Source organism: Saccopteryx leptura, chromosome 3 (genome assembly GCF_036850995.1).
Source record: "Saccopteryx leptura isolate mSacLep1 chromosome 3, mSacLep1_pri_phased_curated, whole genome shotgun sequence".
NCBI classification, from domain to species: domain Eukaryota; kingdom Metazoa; phylum Chordata; class Mammalia; order Chiroptera; family Emballonuridae; genus Saccopteryx; species Saccopteryx leptura.
The window spans coordinates 149,024,837-149,038,650 of record NC_089505.1 but is presented as its reverse complement, the minus strand read 5'-3'; the positions used below and the strand labels follow the sequence as shown (position 1 = coordinate 149,038,650).

General features: G+C 39.0%; 1 protein-coding gene across 1 annotated transcript in view; it reads left to right on the top strand.

The window, feature by feature from the left end:
* Positions 1 to 1,551: 1,551 nt before the first annotated feature.
* The window catches only part of ERICH3 (glutamate rich 3), a 147,072-nt gene continuing 134,809 nt past the window's right edge, over positions 1,552 to 13,814 (top strand). Inside the window, exon 1 of the mRNA XM_066376572.1 lies at positions 1,552 to 1,829. Within this exon, the coding sequence (XP_066232669.1) occupies positions 1,807 to 1,829 (23 nt within the window). The 5' untranslated portion in view covers positions 1,552 to 1,806. The remainder of the gene's footprint in view (positions 1,830 to 13,814) is intronic.

The following is a 13,814-nucleotide window of genomic DNA, read 5'->3' as shown; positions in this document are numbered from 1 at the left end:
TCTGTCTGGATTAAATGTGAACCTGCGTTGGCCAGGCGGCTGTGATGGTGGCTGCGGCTACTGGCCCTACTGATCAGCTATTATAGACTTCAGGCAAAATAATTAACTTCTCTGTGTCTTAGTTCAATAGCTATGAAATAGAGGAGAACAGTTGCCTCATGGAGATGAGATAATGATCAGTTAGGAAGTGCTCACTAAAACGCTAAGAGTATTAGTAAGTACTCAGTAAAAATACTACCATTTTGAAGATATTTACAAATTTTTTTCTTCATTTACACTCCAAACATTTATTGAACTGCTGTTCATATCTGCAAATGCAGGGGCAGAGGTTAACAGAGGAGGAGTGCTTGTTCAAGTAGAAAAGGCAGCTGCAAACCATTAAGTACAGTACAGGAGTGTGAGTGTAAAATAGAGGTGCCCGGCAGTGTGGGGCCTCAGAGATGGGAGCCATCAATACACCTGAGGACATTCCCAAGAAGGCAGTGTTTATGCTAACTGTTGAAGAATGAATAGAATTTTGTCAGATAGTTAACAGTGGAGATGTTCCCATTAGAGGATAGCACAAAATTTGTTTTGTGAGAGAGTTCAGGGTAGCAGAGGTGGGGAAAGCGGTCACAAGTGAGGCTGAGGAAAGATGCTGGGGACAGATAATGAAGGGCTTTGGATGTCATGCAAAAAAGACTGGGCTCTGACATGTTCAGTGGACCTTTATGATGTGTGGGAAAGCAGTAAGCCATTAATGAGATGAAACCCTTCCCACTTTGTAGGTGAGGCTGAGTTAGAATAGATATCGATGTGTCCAGCCCAACCTGTCACTTATTCATGAGGCACCTCGGGTCAAGAGATCAAGTCACCCAGCAAAAACCCTGACAAAGCAAGAACAAAATTAGGAATAGGTCATCTGAATCCAGTGCTATTAAATTCCTGCACACCAAGGCCCTCTCATTTAAATTCAAGCTTCTTCATCAAAGCCTTGCATTATATGGACTGGATTCAATTACAACTATGATTCCAGCACGCTTTGTTGAGTAACTGCCTCTTTTCTACCTTCTGAACATCAGAACTGTCAGCCCTGCCTGCTGGGAATGGGGACTTCAGCTAGGAGCCAAGATGGGAATTTGACAAGGAGGAAATGAACCGATTACAATCCCTTGCAGATGCAGGCACAAGATAAAAACCCAAAGCAGATTGAGAAAGGCTTCTTTCTTTCCCTTGACTTTACAATCTATGATCTGTTTAAAACTGGGGACCAACGCATCACGCTGCAGTAGCTGCTTTCTGTTTATTAGTAGCCTCAGCCCTTCCTTCCCCAGGGCCTAGTAGGAAACACACCAGCCTAATCAGAGTATGTGTGTGTGTTTGTGTGTGTGTGTGTGTGTGTGTGTGTGTGTGTGTGTGTGTTCAAATTACAGGTGTTGGGGAACCCGCGCCCCAGAGCAAGAGAGCAGGAGCGTAGGTCGCCTCCCACATCTGGGCCCAGAAAGGGGGCTTAGAATCTGAGCTTCACTTGCAGCTAGCTCCCCGGTCGGTTTCCAGCAGCGCCTTGGCTTCTCCGGCACCTCGGCATTTGCCTTCCCTCCTCCCTTAGCAACCAGGAGGCTGTGGATACCGCAGGCGGGTGGGGGCCCCGGAGGCTGCGGGCAGCTTGGGCGTAGGGGCGGCGGCAGCCCAGCCCAAGTGCCCCGCGAACCGGAGACCTTAGTGCGGAGCCACCCTCGAGCGCGGCAGTGGCGGCACCAGCGTGCACCGGGGCCCACGCACCCACCCTCTGCACCTGCCGCGGGGTCCAAAAAAGATTCTGCAAAAATGAGCCTTTCTCACCCCTCTGGGTAAGTGACAACTGGAGCTTTTCCACACCGCGGCAGGTGGCGGCTTCAGCCAGCGGCCCCTCCTCCTCCCTCCTGCTGCAGAGGGAAGGGGAGAGAGGGAGAGCGACGGGGTGGATGGGGCGAGGAGTAAAATAATACGGATTCTGGGTTGCTGCGAGCAGGGAAGATATCTCAGGCTTCGTATCCCCTCCCTCTCCTTACTCGCTTCTTGCACCGACATTCACCCTTTTTGAAATTTTCACTCTGGAAGGATTGTTAAAAATGGATGAGAGAAACATACATTAGGCAGGGACCTTTAGCTGGGATTAAGAGGATCCTGTGGTGTGGAACATAGGCGCTTCAATGCAAAAGCAGAGGCCACCAAAACACGCATTTGTTTGGAGATTCGGAAGATAAATTCTCACTGTGGTGTCTTGCATACTGGCAAGGTGTGAGTTGGCTTAAAGTTGAGGGTGGTTGCCTTGTGAGAGGTACCCCTTATTTCTGGATTTTTATCTGCCAGTCCCAAAATGAACATAAGGGGCCTTTAACAGTATTTTGACCAGAGAAGAGAAGGAGAAATGGAAGTTGTGTGCCCCGTATGTTTGCAGATGATCTCCAGTTGCTTTGGGCAGGGTGACTCCCCAGAAGACATATTTTGGCAATTATTCAATCCAGTCTAGAAAGTTAACACAGTCATTATTGGCTGTCCCCTCCCTCCCAGAGTCTTGATCCTTTTATTGGAAGAGTGAATATCCAATTTCTTTCTGAATTAAACAATGTAATGCATATCAGGTAATTTTTTTTAATGACACATCTAATAAGTAGATAATATCCTAGTTGGTCTTGCAACTAATTTGAAGATGTTTTCCTTTTTAAAGTTGTATTTATTGCACATTTTTGAGAGTGGCAAATTAGCAGAGGATAACTTATTTAAAATCACTTGGAGTTTGTGATGTCTGAAATAAATACCACATTAGTCGCTGTGCTTCAGCTTGACAGTTAAAAATTTTATATTTAAATGAATTCTCTGAGTGTAATGACATAAAAAAAATGTTTGAAAAAGGAATATAAGGTTCTATGTAGGAGATCAGTTTCAGAACTTTTTGGCAAGTGATGTAGCTATGACTAAACAAGATTCTTATTTGATCTCAAATTGAATTTAGTTTAGGTGCTTTGAGGTTTTGATGCTGAACTCTGTGCCATTTCAGTTAGCTGTGGATCAGGTGGGGTTTTAAGGGGCACTATAGTGGTACCTTGAAATACGAGTTTAATTTGTTCTGTAACTGAGCTCATCAGTCAGTCAGTCAACTCATAAATCAAACAAATTTCTCCCATTTAAAACTGAAAAAGATTTAATCCGTTCCAGCCCTGTGAAACATCCCCAAACCATCCTAAATTATGAAAAAAGACATGTTTTTAATTAAAAAACACACATGTATACTTTACCAATGCATAACAAAATATATGAAATAAAAGAAACAAGTGTTATTTAGTACTGTATTCTTACCTTGGAGACAGACGAGTGCGGCTAACGGAGGTGAATGGCAGAGGAGAGGGGAGGGAGGAAGGGATGCAGGCACTGTAGACACGTAAACTAAAACTGCAGTTTCTTAACACTAAATGTAAACTAAAACTACATTTTTTTTACTTTAAACAAAACTAAAACTGCACTTTCTTTACTTAAAATGAAACCACAAAAACATAATTGTAAAAAAATGCACTTTCTTAACTTTAAGCTTAACATTACGAATTTTTCATTTAATCATCACCTGTTTTTGCCTTTTTGGCTGCACTTTTGGCACTTTCACTTGCAGGACTTTTGAATAAAAATCTATCCAAAGACGTTTGCTTTTGTCTGCCTTTTAAAATGTTACGGAAATGTGACAAACAAGTGTCATTAAAAGTTCTGATGCACAACCAGTTGAAACTTTTTCTGGGTGTTTCTTTTCAATGAAACTTGAAAGCTTCTCCCACATTGCCAGCATGTCTTTAATTTCACTTGTAGAAATCACTTTCTCGGACTCTACCTCCTCCTCACTACTAATCTCTTGCAGAAGCTCCGTGTGTTGCATCGTCTGTAGCTCCTTCAACTCCTCAGTTGAGAGTTCCTCCTCATGTTCCTCAACGACCTCATTTACATTACCCTCATCTACCTCCAGACCCATTGACTTTCCAAGGGACACAATCTCCTCCAACGCTTCTACCTCGGTCTTGGTCTCTGGTTCAAATCCTTCAAAGTCCCTGTCTGCAACAACATCAGGCCATAACTTTTTCCATGCCGAGTTCAAGGTTCTATTTGTAACCTCTTGCCATGCCAAGTCAATAATGCCAAGTCAACATATCACGATGTTGTAGTGATCTTTCCAAAAACTCTTGAAGGGTTAGAATTGTATTCTCAGTCACCTCAAAGCAGCGATGGAACAAGTGCTTTGTGTAAAGATTTTTCAAATTGGAAATGACCTGCTGATCCATAGATTGCAAGATTGAAGGTGTGTGGGTGGGAGGTAGAGGACTTTCATGAATTTGAACTCATTGAGAATGCCATCTTCAAGACCAGGTGGGTGGGCTGGAGCATTTTCAAGGATTAGTAATGCTTTCATCAGGAGTTTATTTTCTTGAAGATATTTCTTCACTGCAGGACCAAAGACGAGATTTACCCATTCAATAAAAAACTGCTACCCATGCCCTAGCATTGGCGTGCCACAAAACCTGCAGTTTTTCTTTAAGAATCTTTTGAGTCTTAAAGCAATGGTCCCCAACCTTTTTTGGGCCACGGACCGGTTTAATGTCAGAAAATATTTTCACGGACCAGCCTTTAGGGTGGGACGGATAAATGTATCACGTGACCGAGACTAGTGTCAAGAGTGAGTCTTAGACAGGTGTAACAGAGGGAATCTGGTCTTTTTTTAAAAATAAAACATTGTTTAGATTTAAATATAAATAAAATGGAAATAATGTAAGTTATTTATTCTTTTCCTGTGGACCGGTACCAAATGGCCCATGGACCGGTACCAGTCCATGGCCCGGGGGTTGGGGACCACTGTCTTAAAGGCTCGAGGATTTTTGGAATGATACACTAGCAGTGGCTTTACTTTACAGTCACTGCTAGCATTTGCACACAATGCAAGGGTCCTTCATGGGTTTATGGCCTGGCAGCTTCTTCTCCTCTGCGGTGATGAAAGTCCTCCGGGGCATTTTTTTTCCAAAACAATCCTGTTTTGTCATAGTTGAACACTTGTTGAGGGATGTAACCTTCCTTTGTGATAAGCGCAGCAAAACGTGCAATGTACTCCTCAGCTGCCTTAATGTCAGCACTCGCAGCTTCACCATGCCTCACCACCGAGTGGATGCCAGATCTCTTAAAATTTTCAAACCAGCCATGACTTGCCTTAAATGTATCTTCTCCTGCCTCTTTTGAGGTTGATGGTTCTTTCTTCTTGAAGTTGCCGTAAATAATACGTGCCTTTTCGCATATTACAGTCTCTGTCACTGTATCTCCTGCCAGCTCTTTTTCTTTCACCCACACCAGCAGAAGCTTCTCCATTTCTTCATGGATATTTGTCCTTAATTGAGACAGAACTATAGTTCCTTTCGCTGGATTTGCACTTTTGATGGCATCCTTTTGTTTAAGGATGGTACAAATTGTAGATGTATTGCTGTTGTACAGCCTTGCCAGTTCAATCACTCATACACCAGGCTCATGTTTTTCTATTATTGCTTGCTTTACTTCTATCAACATCATTCTCTTCTTCTCACCACTGTCCTTTACACTCCCTTTCTTCAGCCCCATGATAGCACACAAAAAGAGTTAGTAAAAAATGCAAAAATGATGCAAGAATGAGTACAGTGCCCGAGATTGACTTGATTCTGCGGGTAACACATGAGAAAAGAAGGAGATGCTGGTGTTGTGCTGCCGATACTGGACCCAAGCACCAACGCGCCAACTAGCAGCAGCTTCCCGAATTACGACTCGTATCTCGGAATTTCACTCGGATCTTGAACAAAAATACGGACCGAGTCACAGCTCGTATCTTAAAAAAAAATTGTATGTTGGTATCTCAAGGTACCACTGTATTTTTCTGCAGCTACTGTTTGCAGTATGTCCACATACAGAAAAATCAAGGTGTCAGTCATGGTTGTCTTCCTATGTTTTTCAAGTTTTGGCTAAGTTAGAATCTGATTAGACAGTTTAGTCATCTGTTTTAAAATGTGGAAAAACCTCTAGTTGCTTATTAAATATTGCATGATTAAGATTTCAGGAACTGACGTGAATATTTTTACAGTTCCATTCATGCTAAGCCCCGTGGTAAAAAAGGAAACTGTGATCTGTTGAAAGAGTATGTGCTTCTTGGTACTCTTCAAGGAAGATAGTAAGATGACAACAATGATTTTGCACTAAAATTGGAAGCTCCTGGAGGGTAGGCACCAGATCTCATTACTTTTTGTGTCCCTTTTACCTAGGATAAATGTCCTGCCCAACGTAAAGCTCAACAAATGTTTGTTGAAAGAATAGTTATCGTCTGATGGAGCATCCGGTCGAGATGTTTTCGCATTTGAAAATCACAAAAAAACTGAACATTTATCAAGTGCTAACCATGTGCCAGGCTCTAGTCTAATGTTTTATATGAAATACCTCATTTAATCCACTCCATGAGGCAGGCTCTCATCACCCTTACTTTCACAGATAAAGGAAAGTGAGCCTATGTATTCTTATTGACCAATGTCGCCCCATTAAATTTAGTTTCTAAATAAATTTTAATAAATAAAGTGAGGACTGGGAACTTTCTGAAGATCTCACAGGAAGGAGGGTTCAGTGCTGGAATTCAAAGCCAGGAAGGCTACTTCAGAGACTGTGGGCTTAACCAGTATACACATTGCCTCTCTTGGTCAACAGCTGAGATTTGTGGGAGCCCTAAGTATAGAGACATTTCTATCCAGAACTGACTGACTTCTTCTAGGTGATAGCTGCACATAGATATTGAGTATTTTAATATGTGATTAGAAAATAATTTTTTTATGGTGTGTAGATGTACATATATATTTTGGTTTCAGCTCATCAAAAATAAATGAAAATAGTAAACATACATAACAACTCTAAATGCCTTAAAATTCACCCAAGAAAAAAATGATTTCAATTGCTGAAGTTTTCCCTCAATATAAGAAGTGATTATTTTTCTTGCCTGTGCTACCATTTGGAAATAATAAAAGTTTCAGTAGCAAATAAAAGGTTTCATTAAAGCTGAGAAAGCTTTTCCATCATTACTGAAGCAGTTTGTTCTTATTACGTTTGAAGGATAAAGTGGTAATAAAGTGCAGTTGTACAATAAAACAGAAATTTTAAATCCCTAAAATTCTACCAATCAATAAGTGATGCCCCAATGCTTTCTCTTGGGGCTTCCTTTTGAGTTCCAGGGCTTACTTAATTGCAGCATGAAACATTCGATGTAAAAATTGCAAAGGGCCTGTGCTGCCTTTGTTCATATAGAGTTTGGAGTAAATAAAAATAGTCTTAAAAACTACTGCCAGAGATTATAATAAAGACTTTGAATCTGAGCTTCATTGTAATTTGTGGGGACTCAAGTATAAAATACCATTTCTTGCATTGCCATCTCTAGTGAAATTGTTTTAGAGTGGAGAATTTCATTTGGCAGTGCCTCTGGTTTGCTATATCTCTGGTTTGCTCTTTGTGTGTGGGGTATGCACTAGTCCTAGAGATGAAATAACAATTTCATACCCCTCAGCCCCTTCCTGACAATAAAATGAGATGGTTCTTGTGGCTCCTTCAAAAGATCATCTCTGAATCCTCGGCTCTTTGAAGTAGAGATCGTCACACCTGTCTGTACATTTGCTTCGAGAAACTGGGAGAATGAGGAATTTTATCGTTTACAAGAAAAAAATGCACAAGATGTTGTAAGTTTGAAGAGATTCTGCCAAGGTTTAGAAGCACTTTCTTTGTTTAGACCTATTAATTTACAATTTTTAATGTACAGAAGTGTTTCTGTAGTGACAGTATACTGAAGTGTGGTATAGAAAGAATTAACACATCCTTAGACGCCCTGCTAACTCAGTCCTTCTTCCTCAAATCAAAGTAAAAATTGCTGTAAGTAAAATTGTCAATTTCTATATAGTGGATAAATGTATCCAAAAGTGACAAAAAATTACAAAAACACCATGTCATTTACAGTGGAAGTGTCCATTGTATTTTTGTCTCTGCCTTCTTCATTAGCGAATGACGTAGCACTTCGTATGCAGTAGCATTCTAGTCTGTCTGTTGCTCACTACTCACTCCCACCATCACAATATGTGACAGAATTTCAGACTTAAAGTCATTAAATATCTGAATTAAAATTGGGTAGTTTCTATTCAACCTCCTTTTAGATATTAGCTATTTTACTTCAAGAAATAGAAGTTTCTGGTGAGATGAAGTGAATTGAGGGCACTCATTTTGTTTGTTTTTTACTCCCTCATCATCTTGTTAGAGATTCTGACTTTTGTGTTTATAGCTGGGATGTCTCAATCCTTTGCTTAACAAACCTGTTCATATAAATAGATGAGAATGGACAGGGGTTTGTTATACAATGCCGCTCAAATCTTTGAATTACTTCCGAGTCATATGGCAAAAACCACATAGTGATTTATCACCAAAAAATGTTTTCATTGATCTTTTAAACAGACATTTAAAAGATAACTCAGGTTTTTCTTTAGTTGTGTTGAAAGCAAAGGATTGGAAACAAAGGATGCAATCTTACTTGCTGCCCAGTCATGAAAACCATTTGTTATATCAACATCCATACATTAACTACTTCAACTGTCCTTTTGTTTCTCAGATGCTTTCCTAACCTCAGTGCACAGTTAATGAGATGCCAGGAGGGTAACATGTGTGCTTTTCTATTGTAAAAACAGACAGATAAAAGAAAAAAGGGGGATTATCATGCTTAGCAGTGCACTTATCAGATAGATAAATTGTAGGAGTATGGGGGGGGATTGATTTCCTTAAAACTAGCCTTGCCTGGGGATTGATTTCCTTAAAACTTGCCTGGGTTTCCGAAGGAAAGTCTTTGGGTATCCCTAGGAGTGTGCATATTCCAATTAGTAAACATATGATTTGGAGAACAGGTGCTGTCAGATGCAGTCTACTGTAGCATTCTTCTTTTCTCCCAGTTTTTAATTTTTTATCCACCGAGACATTTTAGTAGTGTGTATGCTTTACTCTTCAGAAAGAGAATCACAGGTTTTTCCCTCCTGTGTGTTTTCATTTTGCTTCTTCATGACTTATGATGCCCACTGGGTTGTCAAGACATCTCTAACTGGGAGGAGAAGTGGAGACTTCCCCAACTTGTTTTAGTTATTAATAACTATATAATTTTTTTTTCAGGGGATGAGAAAATAAAACTCTTACTCAATTTTCAGTTCAAAAGTAAGCTCAAATAATCAAACTTGGCCTGACCTGTGGTGGCGCAGTGGATAAAGCGTCGACCTGGAATGCTGAGGTCGCCGGTTCAAAACCCTGGGCTTGCCTGGTCAAGGCACATATGGGAGTTGATGCTTCCTGCTCCTCCCCCCTTCTCTCTCTCTCTCTCTCTCTCCTCTCTAAAAATTAATAAAAGTAAAAAAAAATAAATTTAAAAAATATATTTATAAAAAAAATAATCAAACTGGGGTTTATGTATTTTTGAGATTTTCTGTTTCCAGAGCTATAATTTTTATTGAAAACCTCAGATTCTAATAGATAATACTGCAATAATATTTTAAATATTAGTTACTAATTTTGGTATAGACCAAGAGAAGCTGTGTGCAGGTTGGATTATTGGGTCATTCTTTCTGAAGACTTACATCCTTCTCCATAAAAATAGTTGAAAACAGTGTGTAATTTGAAGTGATTTCATTAAGTCCATCAGTTTAAAATAAAACTGTGAAATTAACTGAGGATAAAACTTGTAAAAAAAGAAAAAATCTAGACTTTAATATTCATATTGGTTTGAAAATATCTTTTCACCTTCTTCTAAAATTGAAATCCCAAATGACATGAGTATGATTTATATTTTAAAAAAAGGCTAAAGAAAGAGGACAATTAATTGAATCACATTCAGAGTAAAACCTTTGGCACTACAAATAGTGAATGGACATATATTCATGCTTTCAGTTAAACTATTACAGGCGTCCCCAACTATATGGCCCACGGGCTGCATGCGGCCCCCTGAGGCCATTTATCTGCCCAAGGAGCGGATAAATTATCCGCACCCCCGCCACACATCCAGAAGGGGCACCTCTTTCATTGGTGGTCAGTGAGAGGAGCACTGTATGTGGCGGCCCTCCAACGGTCTGAGGGACAGTGAACTGGCCCCCTGTGTAAAAAGTTTGGGGGCCTCTGACTAATACATTTATATACAGTTATTTCACTAACTTATTTTTTTTTTGTTTAAATGATCAACTACTGGTCTTGATTGCTGTAAAGAAGATTTGTGCAGTGTCCTTAAAAGAGAATTAATTATTTTAGTGTGTAGAGACTACATTTTGAATTTTGTTTAGTTCCTTGCTTTGGTCTAGCTCCATCATTCTCAAACTTCAGCACACAAAGAATTACTGAATAGAGTGGTATGTATTGTGATTTAATGATTAAATTAAAGATTTTTAAGAATATTTTTGACCATATTGTTTATTTACATCTTATAATTACTGAAAACATCCACCTGAATGTACACTGGGGCTCTATCCGACCTCTGGGTTCCAGCTGAGCAGAAGCTCCTTGATTCTTTCACTTAGCTGGAAGCTCTGAATCACTCTCTTCTTGCAAATTTCCCCATTTGGGAACAACAACATTGACTTCAATGTTCCTGCATATTGTTATATCAGAAAATATATCTGACTTTAAGTAATTCAGCTGAGAGCCTGCCTTTTGGGATTAATGTTTCTGGAGAAAAGAGAAAAAGATGTAACAAGTTCAGTAGCTGCAGCTTGAAAAATCATGCTCTACTTGTTTTCAAGTCATGGCTTCAATAGTGAAACATAAGAACATACAAAAAATAATCCCCACACAAACATGCAGAAAAACGACTTTAAAAGTGAATAACATTTTAAGGTATAGATTTGTTGCTTTAGCAATGTCTTGTTCTCTTATAGGTCTCCTCTCACTCCTACACTTGTTTCCCTATTTCTTCTGTAAGGTTAACTCTTTTTGGTTTATGGGCAGTTTTCTGTGAGGTGCAATTATTTCCTTCTTCACCATGCTCTGGGGACTTTCATTGAAGAGATTCATAATTCTCTATCCATCCATCCCAGCTATCTACGCAAATGTGGTAAGATCCTGAACGTTTCTATTCCCCTTTTTGATGGGTCACCAGTAATCCCTTTCTGTTGGCCAGATCAGATAACTCAGAATCAGACAGAGTATAGCAGCTTGGGATCCTTTCTACTCAGGGAACATGTACTTTGTTTCTTCTGTGTAAATCCATGTTATGTACTTAAATCGGTCACTTTTCTGGTTATACCTGTGTTACTGGCTGAACTGTGCTTCATCCCCAAGTTCATATGTTGAAGCTCTAATCCCCAGTACCTCAAATGTGATTGTATCTGGAGGTCTTTAAAGAAGGTTAAGTGAGGTCAGTGGGGTGATTGATGTCCTTATAAGAAAAGGAGATTAGGACACACATACATACAAAGAGAAGACCACTGTCATGATACAAGGCAAAGATGGTCATCTGTAAGCCAAAGAAAGATGCCTAGAACAGATCTTTCCCTTGTGGCCCTCAGAAGAAACTCATGCTGCTGACATCTTGATTTTGGACTTCTAGCCTCCAGAATTGTGAGACAATACATTTCTGTTGTTTAAACCACCCAGTCTGTGGTCCTTTGTTAGGGCAGCCTTAGCACATTAATCCAACATATTTGCAACTGCTGATGCTCTTTATTACTTGGTCCTGTAAAGCTGAAGATGGTCTTTATGGGAAACGCAGAGTCATTGAAAATACATGATTTAAAATATGAGACTCATGGGGAATGGAAATTAGAAGCCAAAAGTTCAAATGGGAGATAAAAATCAAAGCAAATAGAAAATATGATTAAAAGATTAGTGAAGAGGAGTAATTAAGACAATAAGTCAATGATTTCTACTGGTAAGTATTGAACTTTTCTTTTGTTAAGTCTGATTAGTGATTGAATTACTCCCTACCCGTTAGTGTGGGAAACTAGTTGGGATAGAAAATTGAACATTTTAGGCTGATGATCCATTTTTCTGTGACTGTTATTATTTTCTTATAAAAGTAATAAACACTTATAAATTAATGAGAATTCTTAGGGCTAAATATTGAAGCAAGGGAAAAAACAGCAGGGAACTAAACAGGCAATATAAATTGTACATGCTAGTTATGAAACAGCATTAAAAACTAAGGATTTTCAATTGAATTGGATTATATTCTTTTATAGTAGCAGTTAATTTGGCATTCTCTATATGCCATGGATTGTAATATTTTATATTTGTGAATATTATGTGGCTCTCATATTAAGAAGTTGTTTGTCTTCATAGCTTGCTTCAAGATATTTACGATAATATTGTTCTTGTTGCTTAGATTCAAATAAAAATAATCTGCTATAAATTAGAATAATAGACTTAGAAGGGATCTCAAATCTCTGGATACTAGTGGTTTTCTATTTTTTCCCTTATACTTATCTGTATTTGGAAAATTTTCTGCTTTGAGCAGAAAAGTACAGAGAAGAAAATAAAATTGCTTGAAATCTTACCATCCATAAATACATGTAATCATAATCAGCATTTTTGTTATTTTGTTTCTTCTTCATTTTTCTTTGGATTCTTCCTATTTTTAAAGCTAGACTAATAAAGCAACACTGTTTGAAAGACTACATTAAAGTTACACGAAAAAGTACCATCTCTAGGCACTTCCCTGCTGTCATTCCAGTAATCCTATTTCCCCTATAAACTGCAAACCCGTTGAGGGGGGAGACACCCCTTACATATTTTGCTTCTCTGAGTATCTTTAGGACAATGATCTGAACTTAGCTCAATAATTGCTGACATGTGTATCCTATCTTAGTGATCCTTTATGGTAAGTCTTAAGAGTAGATTGTTGCTCATTCATTCAATTAATATTTACTTAGTACCTACCATGTGCTAATCACCAATCTACCATGTTACACATTTACTCTCTTCCAGAAATTCATTTGAGTTCTTGAAAAATACTCAAGCAGTTATTTTAAAAAAAGTTTTTCAAAATCACTGACCATTGAATTTTGCTGTCCTTGGGCAGCAGGGTGATTGTATCAAGAATATGTTCCACTGAAAGTAACAGAAAACCAAACAAATAGTACCTTAAACCATAACAGCATTTGTTTCACAAGTAGTCTGGAGGTAAGGAATCTTACTTTCTTTAAATTTTATTTTTTGTCATATTTCACTGCAATTCATAAGGATTTACATAAAGTTATCACTGTTAAGTTCTTCATTCCCACAAATTCTTTTTTCCTCTAAAATTTGAGAAATAGAGCTTTGACTACACCTGGAATCTTCCAGATTGGGAAGGGGTGAGGCTGACCTCAGGCTGTATTCTGTGAAAACAGGTTTTCTGCTTCCAGTTCTTGGTGAGGAGATTGGCTCAGGGAAGAAGAAATAAGAAAGTCTGCAGTTTTAGAGCCAAGTGGAGCAGAAACCAGATCGCAAAGTCCTATGACAGGGCACAGGGGAAAGTTAGCAAGGCAGCAGCTGGGAGACGCAGCCCAAGGAAATGTAGAAACCGTGGGGGGTGCGGGCAGAGAACATCTCACAGGGAACACGGTCACGGGTTTGAAGTGTCTGAAGGATTGGAACTGTCTAAAAATTGTCTTTTAGTTCTTTTATTCTCCCTTCTAAATGAAATGGAATGAAATTCCAAAAGAAAAATCAATGTTTCATTAGAAATTATGAGATAAGCATGTTGTAGTAGAAAGAATAATATTTTTGGAGTCAGAAAGACATAGGTTTGAGTCTCAGTTTTGCCTTATGTGAACTTTGCA